We start from the raw sequence: 18,142 nt of genomic DNA, 5'->3' as shown, positions 1-18,142 counted from the left end.
CTTGCGAGCAAAATGAGAAACAAGCGTTTTTTTCCAAAATTGGTGATTTCCGCTTTTTTGCAGAATCTGTTAGTTGAGATCATGAAGAAGCCTCTCCATGTTTGAGATAACAGTATTGGTATATTCAAAAGCGTACATTTTGAGGTTGAAATCGGCTTGTTTTTCGGAGATTCTAGCATGCAGTAGGGGCGTGTCATTGTCTGTGTGTATTTCCATACTGAATAGCCGCCGGCGCTTTTGCCCCCGCCCCCCAACAGCGTGGCTACTTAATTATGCAGCGCTCTAGCCGGCTCTATCTGATATCAAAATTCAATGAAGATGGACGCCGCAAAGAATGTCGCAGACGAGCTGAACCGTGGCCGTTACAATGAAAATGTTTTGAAGTACTTCTTCGACAAGCCGGATGCTTATGAACAAGCGTTCACTGATTCTGAAGACGATCTGAGCGACGATGAAAGTGGCATGATAAGACTGAATAATATCCCTAATCTACAACTGAGCGAAGATGAAGACGAGGAAGAATGTATCGGACTGGCGTCAGACGAGTTGGACCGTAAGATATCAGAGGCTATATCGATAGTAACATTTGATGGGGATATAGATAGAGAAATGGGGAAAATCCGTAACTTTGACTGTAAATGTTACACGAGGAGAAAAGAGAACTCTCTGCATGGGAGACAGTCTTGTAGCCAGAAGCTTTCTCCAGACATTATGTACAACATACGGCTGGATTCTTTAGCTGCGGAAAAAGAGTGGCAGGACATGCGAATTATTGGACATTTAGAGGCAAACAGACGCACAGTGCAAACTTCGGAGATGGTTACATCCACAAAGAAGACCCCGACAAAGAGAAAGTGTGCCCGAACGACTTATTTCATTGGAGGCAACGAGATCTGCAAGAATACTTTTCTGTTTCTTATGGGGTGAGTTTCCATAAACATCAAAGTTTGTCGTTTTAAGTTCATTCTAAGTTCAGCTCATGTTTAGTCCATGTTTAGACCTTCCAATACCTACCTATTGTTTTTAGCTAGCTCAGGACTGTCGTTTTAGTTGTAACGTTAGCTGCTAATCGTTAGCACCATATCACTTGCCAAAACCCCCATTACTATAATGAGCTTTAAGATGGTAATGTGAGCTTCTGCTATTAATTTGAATAATGCTTCAATTGCTTGAATTGACTGGTGTTAATGACTTAACTTATCCCAGGTAAACCTGCCTGTTAGCATTCTTGAATTGATTGTGATGCTAATAATTTTAGCCAGTGGTGGAGGAAGTACTACTTAATATTCTTACCAAGGATTTACTAACGTAATCGTAAATGTATCAGATTAAATTCCTACTTAAGTAAAAGTATAAAGTATACGTAGCCGTAAAATGTGCATTATAAGTCAAAAGTAAAAGTATTTATGAAGAGTTTAATGTACAGGATTTTTTTAATCCTTTGACTCGAACCAGGTCTAACCACTAACTGTGAGGTCTAAACCAGGACTAAAACAAGACTAAACCAGGAAGTACAGATACAAGCTCTAAAGTAAGTAAAAGTAAAAAGTATTCATCATAAAATTTACTTCAGTAAAGTAAAAGTACCTATAATTTGTACAATACATTTTGATATAGGTGACAAGATGCCTGTTAGCAAGACCATGATGTTAAACGTTTTTTCTTTTTTCCCCCCTTTTTTCAGCATTGGCAGAGACACCCTGGCTGATATAGTCAAACACTATGAGGAGAATGGGGCAAGACCACGTTTGAGGAAGAAGCACTCACTGCCACGTCCACCAGCCAGGTTCATCAGCCCTGAGGATATCAACAGAGTTGTGGACTTCATAAAAAACTATGCAGAAGACAATGCCATCATGCTGCCTGGCCGACAGCCTGGGCATAAGGATTGGCATGTGAAGTTGCTGCCAACTCATGTGTCCAAGGCCTCAGTGTGGCGTCTCTACGTGAAGTCTGCTAAGGAGCTTGGTATGTGTAAACATTGATTTAAAATTGAGTGCTTATAAAGTGAAATAATGCGGAGCACTATTAGCAATTACAATACAATTAACCATAAGCAATATCTGTTTTTCAGGTGAGCGTGCAGTTTGTAAAACCAGCTTCAAAGCACTGTGGAACCGACTTCTCCCACACATCAAAAGTTGCCGGCCACGCACAGATCTCTGCTGGCAGTGCCAAAGCAATAACGAGCAGCTGATACGAAGTGCAAACCTCCCAGATGATAGAAAGTCTGAAGCAGTAAAGAAGCAACAAGATCATCTTTCCCTTGTGCAGAAAGAGAGGGCTGTGTACAACGACATGACTGCTGCCTGCAGAAAGATTTGCTCTGGCTCTAACCTGTCTTTTGGACCATCCCTACCAGCAAGCAAGAAGATTAGGATGCATTACAGTTTTGATTTTGCTCAGCAGGTAATATTTCACACACATTTACTTCACTTTACTTCATTAATGTCCCTTAAAGGGCGATTTGGTGCATGAGAATAAATAGTGCAAATGCAGAATAGCATCAATATAGTAAGGTTTATCTTTATTAGACAATTATGAATAGATGCAAATTTAATTTAATCTAATCCAAGTTCCCTCTCTCCCTCTGTCTCCTACAGTTACACTTTCCCTCAAACCCTCTCCAGCCAGGACCAATGTACTTCCTGACCCCACGGAAATGTGGCCTATTTGGTGTTTCATGTGAAGGGCTGCAGAAACAGGTGAATTACCTGATTGATGAAGGCATGTCATCTACTAAGGGAAGCAATGAAGTCATCAGCTACATGCATCATTTCTTCTGCAACTTTGGAGTTGGAGAAACAGAGGTGGATCTTCATTGTGACAACTGCAGTGGGCAGAACAAGAACAACTTCATGCTCTGGTACCTTGCCTGGCGGGTTGGACACAAGCTTCACGATAAAATTGAAATCCACTTCCTTATTGCTGGCCACACCAAGTTTTCCCCTGACTGTGGCTTTGGACTCATCAAGCAAGCCTACATGAAGACAAGAGTCAACACTTTGGCAGACATCGCTGAGGTACTTTAACTTTACTTTGCTTTAATGACTTCAGTGCTGTTTTCTGTTCTGCTTCAATGAAACATTTAACTGAAGATTTTTTTTTTCTTCCTCTCTTCTCTTTTTTGTCATCAGGTTGTGGAAAACAGCTCTCCTGTGAGTCGCCTCAATATCCCACAGCTTGTTGGAACGGCAGAGGGCAAAGTTTTAGTCCAGACCTTCGACTGGCAGCAGCATCTGACTCGCCACTTCCGTAGACTCCCACAGATCAAGAGTTATCAGCACTTCAGGTAATTGAAACTTTCACATTGTGTACATACAATATAACATAGCAACAACATACACATGACAGTTTTTTTATAAGAAAATACTTTGCCATGTTTAAAATGTCTTATGTGCTTTTTCTGTCACAGCTTTGAAGCCAAGAGACCAGGTGTGGTGCTTGCAAAAAATCACCGTGATGCACAACCTGTCGAATATCAGCTACTGCGCGACGGAGCAGATCTGCCCCCTGTCGACGGTCTTCCTGTCCTGGCCCCACCTGGACTGAAAATTGACAGGCAGAACTATCTATATGAAAAAATCAGGCCATTCTGTGCTGACGAGGCAAGAGACATCACATGCCCAGCGCCAAGGGTCACAACACAGAAGAGTCCACAGAAGAGGATGCGAATGTAATTTCTTTGGACTGTGTCACAAAGACCTTTTTTCTTGTTTACAACACCTGCAATGTCACTTTATCAACCAACCACCTGAATTTAGTTTTACATTCTTGTATGAAAAGCACTCTAAACAATGTTTGATTGATTTGCTTATGGAAAATAAAAAAAGAATATATCAATCAACCAGTTTATTGCTTATTTTTTATCATTAGCAAAAGTTTGTGTTTCATGTTGCATGAGTACACCGAAGAAAATTCCTAGTCTGTAAAACCTTTCATTGACAATGGCAATAAAATCTATTCTGATGCATACTCCTATACTGTATGTAGGGACGGACGGGGACTAAAAAACAGCCCTGGACTTTGACTAGGCCCGGCCCAAAGCAATCGGCGCGCAGAAACTCGACAACAACAACAATAACGCCTGCCATGAGTGTCACAAGACTTTAATTGTGGCTCATGGTACTATACCATCCAAATTATAGCTAACAGCATATTCTACAATCTATTCCATGCTGTCTTAAAATGAATTTATTACTTAATAATCTTAATTAATTTATGCAGTAATTAATCTTAGCTACTGCACAAATAATAATACCACATCTAAATGAAAATACACCATTACAAATGTAACTTCTGTATTCAAAATCTTCAATGTTTGTAAGCATTAACTGTAACGTTACCAACATTTTTAAAAGTAAAAGCACAACATATTTCTTAATATTAGCTACTGCCCAGCATACATATATATATATATATATATATATATATATATATATATATATATATATATATATATATATATATATATAAAATCACATAGCACATCCTGTTTCTGATTTTAACATTCTCTAGAGTTTGTCTTATTTTTTATTCAGTGTACATAAGAGTTGCCTATACAGTTTTATCGGTAGATGCTAAGAGACATTTATTTATTACCTGTTTGCAAACTTTTTTTTTTCTTTGATGGCACATTTTCCTGACCTTTTTGCTCCCCCCTGTGCTTTACAGCTTTACAGGGGGTATGGCTTATCTAAATGAGATGTAAATGAGCCCTATTGTCACTCCCAGCAGCAGAGAGAGGTGAGAACTGCACAATCTTTTGAGGCTGTTTTCTCCCCTTTTAGCTTTTTTGTGTGCCTACCTTCAAATGGCCACAACATCTCCAAATATTATCAGATTTCCATGTGTTAAACATCGTTGGAAAGCTTTGAGACTACACTTTCAGAATCTGTGAATAACTCAAAATGCCCCAAAACCGACTTGTGTCCCTACTTTCCGTGATCGGTCACATATATGCCCTAACCACCACAGCTGTTAAATACACACACATTATTCACAATTTATTTGGTCATCTTTATTTCCTACAAATACAAAAGCAACAGTTATTATTTTTCCTGTTGGATTTTAATATTCTTCCAATATTGTGTATCTCCTCTTCATCTATCAGTGATGGTGCAGGTCCAGCCTATGCCTTCTTCCTGTTGGCCCAGTAGAAGCCAAATGTTAATTTCATTAGCCTAATTAAAAAATGTAACAGGTTGGGTTAGAGAACATTTAATTATGTGAAAAGAGCATTATACTATGTGGAAACAGTCACTGCACATTGAAATACACTGAATTATATTTAATTAATATGTCATATGTTTGTAAAGTCATGTAGCCTACAGCCATGAACCTTTTATGCTTAAAGATTTAACTGATTGAATTATGAATTTATTGTTCATTTTTAGTTCCTGCCACCATTTTTATTTTAAATTTTTGTTTGTACCATGAAAATGAGTATTAGTTCAATAACTTACCTTTCTGTCAGTTTTCACCTGATAATATAACAGTGAATAAGAATTATACTTGTGTATTGACTCAGAACATGTGGACGTCTTTTTGCCGGGTGCTGTTGCCATGGTGAATCGTAATTTCGGAGCTCCATTGATCATGGCTTTTCACAGTCGTGGGGCACGTGCTTAACTCAGAGTTGATTGAACTTGCTCAATTCAGCTGTTCTGAAACCGAAAACTCAGAGCTTCCCATCTCAGGGTAAATCAACTCAGAGTTCAAGTTTAACTCAGAGTTGGTTGAATCACTTTATTGAAACAGGCCCCAGATTGAAAGGCTCATCATGTGGGTCATTGTCTTCTCAGGTGTGAACCACACATTATTCATGATCGGGTTGGGCCATTCACGCCACAAAATTTAAATCAGTGTATGGTTTTATGTGAATGATTAGGCAGGATGATTTTCAGATCATTTTGAAGCAAAAACTCTAGGCGACAACATATATTAGTCAAAAGTCTTGTATACACATATTTAGTATGTGTTTTGTGGCCTTATTTCAGACACTTTAAGTTGTAGTTTTTTCAATAACCATGCATAAACAATATTCTCTCAAAATACAAACATGTACATACATGTTGCTCACATATTATGGTAGCCCCGTTTGTGCTATATAGAGTGTAATGACAACTTTGCCATTAAAGGAGAACTCCGGGCAATTTTTAATCTCATTTATAAAACTTTGCGTAGGATTTGCGTCAGAAGTGGCGTACGGATGAAACATAGGACGTGCGTACGCACAGAAATATTCGGATTTATAAAACCGTGCGAACGCACATCCTATGCATTTTTCCCTTAATAAATCACAATCAATTCTAAATGTAGCGCAGCTTTTGCGGCTTCATGTCACACCCATAGTTGCCCATAAATAGTCCGTTAAACGCCCACAAGTTAATATTCACCGATTGCGAAATCATGGCAAACACAGAGAGGAAATTAAAAAAAACGAGGTGGAAAAGAGGAGAAAGATGTTGTTTGGAGGTCACAGTGTGGGCATTACTAATGCCAAAAAGGCACTTGAGTGGCAGAAGGTTGCAGACGCCGTAAATGCTGTAGCCTCACAACCTCGGACTGTGGCCGAAATAAAAAAGAAATGGTCGGACATTTGCCTCATTTTCCAGCCAGTCTTCTTGCTGTCTGAAGATGCGTTCACTCCGAATCCTTCCATTTTCCACATCTTCTAAGAGCGCAAGATCAGTGATGTGATGGGGCATTTTATTTCCATCTATTTAATTGCATCTGACAAGCTACAGATGTCGGTTATAATCTACTTGGAAATGGGAAATAGTTCAGCGCAAATGTAATTTCTAGCAGCTTTCTGAATGGTTGAGACATACGTCATACGTTATTTTATCTAAAATAAAACAAACTAAAGGCATATGCATGAATACCATGATTCCGTAGCTGATGAAGACATTTTTAGTATGAAAACAACTTTCCCCAGTGGACAAATAATACATCTATCTATCTATATATCTATATATATATTTATCCCTAATTATCTATCTATCTGACTGACTGACTGACTGACTGACTGACTGACTATCTAATTGCATCTATATCTGCTCCGCCAGATGGACACATTGGCGAGAATATCAGTTTTGTTCATTATTTCGTTCTGTTTACCATCTTATTTATGAGGATGAATTGTATAACATGCCAATATTATTGCAGAACATATTTCACTTTTCTTTTTGCAAATATGTGTTAATTTGCATTTCTGTTGCAGATCGATCAAACGGGTGTTCGTGTTGGCTGTTAATTGTAAGACTTGCTTTGTGACGTCTTCGTGTTATTTATGAGAGGCAGTATTGGCATTTATTTTACACAACGGTCTACAGTTTCACACACTTTCACATGTTTCTTCCATCTGCCGACGGTGTCGCCATTTCTCATTTCACCCGTTTTTGTGCGTACGCCTTGGTCAGAGCTTGCGTGAAGGACCGCACATTTTACCGTCAAGTTTGCTTTTTTAAAATACCAATTATTGCGTAGAGAGCGGCGTACGCCTTCTTTTGTGCGTACGCAACGTTTATAAATGAGGCTCCAACTCAGCTAAAACGGCAGTTATGGGGGCATATACATAAAGAGTGTCTTTGTGCCTCATAACAGACACAAAATACAATTAAAATGTCTGTCCAACATGAACCGGGCCCTTACATGTGAACAAGATGCATTTAGCAACTTAGCCATTGTTTAAATTCACCTAAATAGTGTTTTAGACGGCTAGCTGTAGTCTCGCGCTGAAGTCCCGTGGGAACTCAGTTGTAGCCGGAAAAAGGTAAATAGCAGTGTGCAGGTGGGAGTATATTATATATTCAAATATAATTGAAGACATAGAAGCTAGTGAAATAAAGTTTTGCAAATAAGACTACAAAAACATATTACTGCACATCTCTCCTCAAGCCATGTGTGCCCAAATGGAAGGATAAATAAAGTTGACATTACCTCCACAGTGGTTGCACACGTCTTCGTCCACTGAGTGGCTTTTTTCTTCAACCGGCCCCGCTGTGTTGTGTCTGTGTAGTCATCCCTGTCAAAGTGTTCGCTGCAAATGCGGTAATCTTTAGCGCGTAGTACTTGTATGGGAGTTTGCACATCAAGTTGAAGTACAACTAGCCACAACTGCAGAATCTCGAGGTCATGGAAAGGAAGTAGATGAAAATAAGTTCTTGTATTTTCGCATTCTGTTGCCATAATTCGGAACGACACAAACGCAAACCATTTCTTCTTCACTTGTGAGCAACTCTGATCATCACTCTTCACACACTACGCTCCTCCCACGTGCACACTGTTTACTTTTTTCCGGCTACAACTGAGCTCCCACGGGACTTCAGCGTGAGACTACAGCTAGCCGTCTAAAACACTATTTAGGTGAATTTAAACAATGGCTAAGTTGATAAACGCATCTTGTTCACATGTAAGGGCCCCTTTCATGTTGGACAGACATTTTAATTGCATTTTGTGTCTGTTAAGAGGCACAAAGACACTCTTTATGTATATGCCCCCATAACTGCCGTTTTAGCTGAGTGGGAGCTCTGGGCATTTGCGGGAACAGCTCCGTGTTGCAAGCACCGGTTCGTTTTTTTTTTCTATGGACATCACTCAGGCGCAGCGAGGATGGATAATTCATTGGGGCTGAGACCACCAACATCGCTTTGCCTGAACTCAGATCTGGCGAAATGCAGTCCAAAAGTGAACGAGACAGTTGAAAGGTACTGTTTTTTTGTCAGGAATCAGGCCTCTGATGAGAACATTGACAGACATGTAACGAACTTAAGAATGCTCGGTAGTACCTTAGTACCAGCAACACCTCCCCATTTGCCTTTCAGACAAGGTTCATGTTTATAACCGTAATCTTGGGGGGTGCACTCATTTAAAGTAATGTAATCATTTGGTTTTAGCCAGGTTTCTGTCATACACAGCACATCTAGGTTATAGTCTGTAATCATATCATTAACAATAAGTGCTTTTGAAGTAAGGGATCGAATATTCAACAACCTGAGTTTTATAATTTGTTCATTTGTATTAAATCTGTTTTTTATTTGTTGAACATCAATTACATTTTTAACCTTGGATGTGTTTGGAAGTTTTTTGAATTTCCTAATTTGGGGAACAGACTCAGTCTCTATATGATGATATCTAGGTGAAAGAGCCTATATGTGATGGGGTTTATCTGACCTTGGTGACGTGAGGCCGCTAGCAGACGGTCGGTTTAGCCAGTTTGTCTGCTTCCTGACCTGATCCCCAGATTGTCATGTTTGAGCTCTAAGACTATGTGCCATATCACTAGAGAGAAGAGCAGCACTATCCCAGGAGGGATAAATACGATCTCTTTTCAACAAGTCAGGTCTGCCCCAAAAACTTTTCCAATAGTCTATAAATTCTATATTATTTTGCGGACACCACTTAGACAACCAGCCATTGAGTGATGACAATCTACTAACTATCTCACCACTCCTGCGAACAGGAAGGGGACCAGAGCAAATTACAGAGCCTGACATCGTACTTGCGAGTTCAAACACCTCTTTAATATTAATTTTGGTGATCTCTGACTGGCGAAGTCGAACATCATTAGTGCGAACGTGAATAATAATCTTAGAGAATTTACGATTAGCATTAGCCAGCACTTTTAAATTTGCTTTGATGTCAGGCGCTCTGGCTCTCGGCAAACATGACTATGGTGGCTGGTGTCTCTATTTTCACATTCTATGTAATAGAATCGCCAATAACTAGGGCACATTCAACAGGATTCTCAGTGGGTGTTTCACTGAGAGGGGAGAATCTGTTTGATGTTGTAATCGGAACGGAAGAGCGGTGTTTTGTCCCGTGACTACAGCTCCTCAGTCACCCAGTTGCCCTGCTCGATAGCCTCTACTTCAGCCGGAACCGAACAATGTACAGTGTTCTCTAAGCTAATCGCATCCAAAGCAGTATCTAAAGCCCTTGCACTCTTACAATTAACCTCAATTAAAGTTTGAATGCATGTCTCTAGTTCTGAAATCTTCTCCGTCAGCCTGACTATCTCCCTGCATTTATCACATGTAAATCCTGTGCAGACGGAGAAGGCTATACTAAACATGTTACATGAAGTGCAAGTGACAATAAGAGGAAAAGATGACATAACTCACCGTGTTTGTTGACTTATTCTACTTACCACAGCTTTGATGGATTTGTAAGAGGCATGAGCGCGCAACAGTTTAGCGAATTAGTAGCTTGTTGTGCTAGCAACGATTTAGATTGAAGCTAGCGATGTCAGGTTAATATGTGATGTTCAGTAAGTTGTATTTAGCAGTATAAACAACAGGGAATGGTAGTAAATAATGATTCAAAACAGAAAGATATACGAAGCTACAGACACAATCCAACAGCAAGGCAGACAGGAGCAATCGATCAGAGAATCCAATCCAATCCAATATCGATCAGGATGCGATGTGATGTACATTTAATCACCATGTGCTTTCATAATAAAGTTGAATTAGGATTATGACAGAGGAAGTGCATGCTGTAAAACAGGCTGTGAGAAAAGAGAAAAGAGCACTTTAATCTGCAAGTTTTGCAGGAAAATGCACAAGAGAAATAAACAGAAAAGCCCTGCATATGGAAAAAAATGCAGAATGTGTAGAAAAGATAATCATTTTGCCACAATGTGCTTAACAAAAATGCAGACAGGAAAGAAAATGCATACCATTACGGAGTTAGATGATGGAAGTTATGAGGACATCTTGTGTGTAACAGTAGAGACAGTGAACACAGTGAAGAAGGAGAAACAGTGACCACCCTCAAAACTGTTTGCTGCAATGCTCCTGGGAAAAGAACAGGTGAAGTTTCAGTTAGATTGTGGGGCCAGCTGTAATATAATACCTGTCAACCTGTTAAACCCATCCACACAAATTGAAAAGACTGAGCTAGTGCTTGTGATGTACAATAAAAGCACACTGCAGCCATTGGGGAAGTGTATAGCTTAACAGAGAAATCTTAGAAACAAGTAACTGTACCGATTAGAATTCATGGTTGTAGATGAGGGATCCGCTGTGCAACTACAGGGCAGCAGTGCAGTACAAACCATGAATCTAGTGAAAGTCCAGTATGAAACATCATGGCTGTGGATAGCATCGTCACTGAGGAGACGAAAGATGAAATGTGGAGTATGGATAATATAAAAAAAGACTATGCTGGTGTGTTCCAGGGAGATGGAGGTCTGGAGGGCGTGTACACGATTGAATTACAGTAACTCCAGTAAAACTTGTAGCATGGCCACATAAGGGGAAGCTTTTATATAATATTAGTGACTAATAAAATTGTATGTTTAGTCACTTGGTTTAATTTTTTTCTCCTAAATGCTTTATTTTGCCCTTCTGTATGTGTTTAAGAAATCTCATTCTTAAAAAACAAGGGTCGACCCCGATCGATCGGTGATTACCTGTTTTGCTGGCTGTTTTGAGTGTATGTTGCCGTTCCATTGAGGCGTACATCTGTATCTTGAATTGCTGGATTACTTTCCTGGAAAACTTTAACAGTCAGAAACTGTCATGAGACAGGTCACCTATTCTCCCTGCAACCGGTGAGACTGATCTGGACCTTGCACCTAGCCCGCCGTACGCTGGGTTTATCACACACACACAATATTGAAACGCTGTGAAATTGTTAATTGTATACATGTAACATATTCTAGTGGAGTGTTACATAGTGGCGGCCCGTACAGGGAGGTTCTGTTTCATTCTATAATATTTTTTTGTATAGGAAATAAACGTAAATAATGAAAATAATACACAGATAACCCTAACTATAATGTACCTGAATCAAGAAGGAATTCTGATGAGACACAAGCTGCAGATTTCACTGCATGCCCATTTGTAACTAGACATAATACTACTGCTGAAAGTCAGTTAAAAGTTCATTTAATTGTGAAACAAGTTTCCGTGAGGCAGTGGACGCTGGCTAAGCAGACTTGGAAGATCATTTCCACAGATCACTGGAAAAGTTGGAGAGAGCTGTGGCTGAATGTTTCCTGAGAAGAGATGCAAGATGGGAGAGTCAAATGAAAAAGCTGCGATTCACCAGTACCCATTCTCTCTCTAGATTACAGCCATACACTCAGGCTACCTCTATATCCTCTGTTCAGGATTATAGAACTCCTATGCCTGCATCTAGAGTTACATTTCGCCCATCCAAGACAGTCAATGCTACTTATGATATGTCTCCTGTAAGTACTCCTCTAACTAATATGCCTACCCCTCCAGTTGTTCCCAATATCTCATCCTTCTGCGGACGGCCCCCGATTCGTCTGGAGTTTCCTACTTTTGGTGAGTCCTGTGAGACTTTGGATGTGCTCAACTTCATCGAACAGGGCGAGAACTATCTCGACGTGAGGCCCCTTCCCAGTATGGAGGTTGTCGGCACCCTGAGCACTGTTCTGAACAAACCTGCTCTGAGCTGGTGGAAGGCAGAGAGGGACAAGGTAACGGATTGGCAATCTTTCAAAGAGGCATATACAGAAGTGGAAGAGAAGCTGAGGTCTCTGGTTCAGCAGCCACGTCAACACCTGAGAGATTGTGCCCCAGGGTCGCAGGCTGCTTGAGAGGGATGGTGAAAACGGTGGAACAACTGGTGAAAGTGTGCTCTATGGTGGAGAAAGACTGTATGGGGGCGAAGGATTACTGGCAGAAGGTGGACAATAAGAATGATCGGGAAAAAGCCAATAAAAAACCAAGTGAGCGTAATACATAATACACTCCGACAATCAAAAGGAGTTACAGAAGCTGATGGCTACCTGGCCTTGTATCACCTCCAACGTCATGGGTAAAACATCTGTGGAATAATAATAATAATAAAACCTTTATTTAACCAGGTGAGCACATTGAGAACATTTTCTCATTTACAATGGCGACCTGGCCAAAAAAGCGTCGAGGTACAAAAACATAAGTTACACATATAAACTACAAGACAGAGTAGTACTCAATTAACATAGAAGAAGATTAATATACAGATCCGTAGAGCAAGTACACAGATCAGGTTAGCATGTACAATGGTCCGACAGTAAATTTGCTAACAGTAATTTGAAAGTGATTAACGGGACAATGGATTCAAGTTTCAAAGATTTTTGGAGTGTATTCCAATCATTAGCAGCAGAGTACTGGAAGGAGAGGCGTCCAAAAGAAGTACGAGCTTTAGCAGCCACCAGGGTGATATACCTGCTTGAACGAAGGTTCATAGAAGGGATTGCTCTGGAAATTAATGATCGTAAATAAGGTGGGGTGTTACACAGTAAGCATTTATAAATAAAAAGATACCAATGTTTTTGACGCCGGGTATGTAATGAGGGCCAGCCGATTAAACTGTAAAGGTTGCAGTGATGAGTGTTATATGGAGCATTGGTGACAAAACGGATGACACTATGATAGACAACATCCAATTTCCTAAGGAGAGAATTTGAAGCGATTCTGTAAATAACATCACCATAATCAATAATTGGAAGAACAGTCATTTTCACAAAGGCAAGTTTGGCTGGGAAAGTAAAGGAGGCTTTATTACGAAATAAGAAGCCAATCCTAGATTTAATTTTAGCTTGAAGCTGATTGATGTGGGTCTGGAAAGAGAGTGAACAGTCTAACCAGACCCCTAAGTATTTATAGGTATCTACCTGCTCTATTGCAAACCCATCTAGTGTCATGATACTTTTTGAACAGTCAAATACAGTGTGAGATCGATTAAAAAACATAAATTTAGTTTTACTAGAATTTAAAAGCAGTTGAAGGGAACGGAAAGAGCGTTGTATATTATTGAAGCTTTCTTGGAGGTTTTTTAACACAGTGTCCAACACCGGGCCAGATGTGTAAAGGATGGTATCGTCTGCATAAAGGTGAATCATTGAGTCTCCTGCAGCAAGAGCAACGTCGTTGATATATACGACGTTGAGTTTTTTTTGCGCATGCGCGTGCGATCTGTGTTTGTGTTTGGAGCTCCGTCGAATTGATTCATTAATCCCTGATTTTCTTCTTTACCACTCATTTATAAACAAGCACTTTCTATTTTTATATCATGTGAACTTATCCTCGACACTATTCCTTATAAAAAACAATCGGATTGCTTTGATATCGCTACTTAGATCCAACTTTCCGAATCTCGGCTACTAGCCTTTAGCCCGCTAGCATTTCACGCGTGGCCTCGCGCCTATCGACCCTCTCATTTTACACCCGTTTGACTGAAAGGATACGGGTTATATCCATCATTTCAGTCCTAAATTAGTAGTGATATTGGTAGTATCACTACTAATTTACTGTTCATCTGTTATAATGGCGAACATATCGGATGTGTGTCTAACGTTACCTCTGAGTGCAGGTGAGGACACATTCGAGCTGGTTTCGGTACGATTGGAGCTGGAGTCGGTGGAGAAACAGATCCGCGTTCTGCTGGTGAAGCAAGCCGAGCTGCGAGATCGGCGATCAACGCTTGAAACATCACGCGCCGATGCTCACAAGTCAGTGGTTAGTAACTTTTTGACTCCGACTTCGTCTACTCCGTGCGTTTCTCTGCCCAGGAGGACGCGATCATCTCTGCCTTCATTCACTCCGGCACCGAGGCAACATCATGGACCCTGGGTGATCCCACAGCGGAAGACACGAGCCAGGACCAGACCAAGGACTTCCCCGCCCCTCCCGGTCTTCGAGATCTCCACCCGGAACCGCTTCTCCCCTCTTCGCGAGCCGGAACGTGACACCGCCGTGATCATCGGCACTTCCATGGTCCGTCATGTCCGTGCTACCTCAGGTAAGCGTAAGGTGCGCACTCACTGCTTTCCTGGTGCTCGTGTTCTTGATGTCGCTGCACAGATTCCCGAGATCCTGAACGGTGACGAGCGCGTCGGAGCTGTGGTCCTACACACGGGGACGAACGACATCAGGCTGCGGCAGACGGAGGTTCTGAAGAAGGACTACAGAAGCCTGATCGAGACGGTTCGCAGCACATCGCCTGAAGCAACGATCATCGTGTCTGGACCGCTTCCCACGTACCGACTAGGACAAGAAAGGTTCAGTAGATTATTTGCTCTAAATGAATGGTTAATGTCATGGTGTAATGAACAGAAACTGCTCTTTGTAAATAATTGGAATCTGTTCTGGGAGCGACCTAGGCTCTACCGTGCTGATGGCCTGCACCCCAGCAGAATCGGAGCGGCTGTTCTGTCGGACAACATCTCCAAGACGTTACACACCATATGACTAGTAAGTCAAAGTCCAAATCACAGTCTTTGCTGTCCCAACTTAATTGATATAAGTAGTGTAGAACATTATATAGAAAATGTGTCTATTCCTCGCTTAGTGAGGCCAAACAATAAATCTAGTGTAGGATCTAGCAAAAATCTTATTGTAATTAAACCAGAAAATCTAAATATCAGTGAACAAAAACAATTTCTAAAGCTAAGTCTTCTAAACATTAGATCGCTCACACCTAAGGCGGTTATTGTAAATGAAATGGTCACAGATAATAGTTTCGATGTACTTTGCCTTACTGAAACCTGGCTTAAACCAAATGATTATTTCGGTCTAAATGAGTCTACTCCACCAGGATACTGTTATAAGCATGAGCCCCGTCTGATCGGTCGTGGCGGCGGTGTTGCAACAATCTATAGAGATATTCTTAATGTTACTCAGAAAACAGGTCACAGGTTTAATTCGTTTGAAGTACTTGTGCTAAATGTTACGCTCTTAGATGCAAGAAACAAATCCATATTATCTCTAGCCTTGGCTACCCTATATAGACCTCCAGGGCCCTATGCTGACTTCCTAAAAGAGTTTGCATACTTTCTCTCAGATCTATTGGTCAATGTCGATAAAGCAATAATTGTTGGAGACTTTAACATACACGTAGATAATACAAATGATGCGTTAGGGACTGCGTTTACAGATTTATTAAACTCCTTTGGGGTCACGCAAAACGTCAGTGGTCCCACTCATCGTCTAAATCATACACTAGATTTAATTATATCATATGGAACCAATCCAACTGATATAAATATTATACCGCAAAGTGATGATCTCACTGATCATTACATGGTAACTTGTATAATACGTACTGCTGAAATTTGTCATGTTGCGCCACGTTATAGACCAGGCAGAACAATCCTTCCAACCACTATAGATAGATTCTCAAATAGCTTACCTGATCTATCTCAGCTGCGCAGTGCACCCAAACAAACAGATGAACTAGAGGAAATGACTAGCAGTTTGAGCACCATGTTCTCTAGTACACTAGATATTGTTGCACCAATTAGATTAAAAAAGGTTAGAGAGAAAACTAAAGCACCATGGTACAACAGTGCTACGCATGCTATCAAGAGAGAAACTCGTAACTTAGAGCGTAAATGGAAACAAACTAATTTAGAGGTCTTTAGAATCGCGTGGAAAGACAGTATGTCACGTTATAAAAAGGCTCTAAAAGCAGCCAGGGCTGAGCATCTCCGCAAACTAATAGAAAATAACCAAAATAATCCAAGGTTTTTATTCAACACCGTGGCTAGACTAACAAATAAACAAACATCACCAGAGCAAAATATTCCATTACAATATAGTAGTAATGATTTTATGAATTACTTCAATGAGAAAATAGAAAGCATCCGAAACACAATTGTAAATATACAATCCTCTATGATGTCTTATGATTCAGCCTCAATTATGGCCCCTCTAGAACAACTACACCGTTTTACAACTATAGGACAGGAAGAGCTAAATAAACTTATCATTGCATCTAAACCAACAACATGTTTATTAGATCCAATACCCACTAAACTACTGAAAGAAGTGTTACCTGTAGTCGAAGAGTCTCTTCTTAATATTATTAACTCGTCTTTATTTTTAGGTCATGTTCCAAAAATATTCAAGCTGGCAGTAATAAAACCTCTCATTAAGAAACCGCAATTAGATCCAAATAACTTAGCAAATTACAGACCCATCTCAAATCTTCCATTTATGTCTAAAATACTAGAAAAAATTGTGTCCGCTCAATTGTGCTCTTTCTTACAAGAAAATGATATCTATGAAAAATTCCAGTCGGGATTCAGACCGCATCATAGCACAGAAACTGCGCTAGTTAAAATTACAAATGATTTACTTTTAGCTTCTGACCAAGGCTGTATCTCAATACTAGTTCTACTCGATCTTAGTGCTGCGTTCGATACTATCGATCATAAAATACTCTTGGATCGACTACAAAACTACACTGGTGTTCAGGGACAGGCATTAAGCTGGTTTAGATCGTACTTATCAGACCGTTACCATTTTGTCTGTTTAAATGGGGAAAAATCAAAGATAACGTCAGTAGACTATGGAGTGCCGCAAGGATCGGTGTTAGGCCCTCTGCTATTCTCAATATATATGCTGCCACTTGGTAATATTATAAGAAAACATGGAATTAATTTCCACTGTTATGCTGATGACACTCAATTATATATCTCATCACGACCAGATGAAAACACTAACTTATCTAAATTGACAGAGTGTCTAAATGATATAAAATGCTGGATGACGTGTAATTTCCTGCTATTAAATTCAGATAAAACGGAGGTATTACTTATTGGTCCGAAAAACTACCCACAAAATCCCTTACAATACAACTTTAATTTAGAAGGATGTCCTGTTACTTTATCCACTACAGTAAAAGACCTGGGTGTTATACTAGACCGCAACTTGACCTTCGAAAATCATATTTCATATATTACAAGAACAGCCTTTTTCCACCTTAGAAACATTGCTAAGCTACGCAACATGCTATCTGTTTCTGATGCAGAAAAGTTAGTTCATGCATTCATGACCTCGAGACTAGATTACTGTAATGCTTTATTAGCTGGCTGTCCTGCATCCTCAATCAACAAGCTACAGTTAGTGCAAAATGCAGCTGCTAGAGTTCTTACTAGATCAAGGAAATATGATCATATAACACCTATTTTATCATCTCTACACTGGTTACCTATTAAGTTACGTATCAATTACAAAGTATTCCTACTGACCTATAAAGCCCTAAATGGTTTAGCTCCTGTGTATTTAACAGACCTTCTATCGCCATACAATCCATCGCGCTCTTTAAGATCACTAAATTCGAGGCTTCTGGTCATTCCTAGGATATCTAAGTCCACTAAAGGAGGGAGGGCGTT

The 18,142-nt window shown here is 40.1% G+C and overlaps 1 protein-coding gene across 1 annotated transcript; it reads left to right on the top strand.

The window, feature by feature from the left end:
- The first annotated feature begins 447 nt into the window (after positions 1-447).
- LOC143726067 (uncharacterized) lies at positions 448-3,680 on the top strand. The gene is made up of 6 exons (XM_077219053.1): positions 448-923; positions 1,685-1,968; positions 2,075-2,409; positions 2,604-3,023; positions 3,138-3,292; positions 3,416-3,680. The coding sequence occupies exons 1-6, from the start codon at positions 463-465 to the stop codon at positions 3,678-3,680; spliced, it is 1,920 nt and encodes a 639-aa protein (XP_077075168.1). The 5' UTR covers positions 448-462.
- The last annotated feature ends 14,462 nt before the right edge of the window (positions 3,681-18,142 follow it).

This window comes from Siphateles boraxobius, unplaced genomic scaffold (genome assembly GCF_051911475.1).
Source record: "Siphateles boraxobius isolate OS27281-9 unplaced genomic scaffold, OSU_SipBor_1 77, whole genome shotgun sequence".
In the NCBI taxonomy this organism is placed as follows: domain Eukaryota; kingdom Metazoa; phylum Chordata; class Actinopteri; order Cypriniformes; family Leuciscidae; genus Siphateles; species Siphateles boraxobius.
This window is presented reverse-complemented; position numbering and strand designations above follow the sequence as displayed.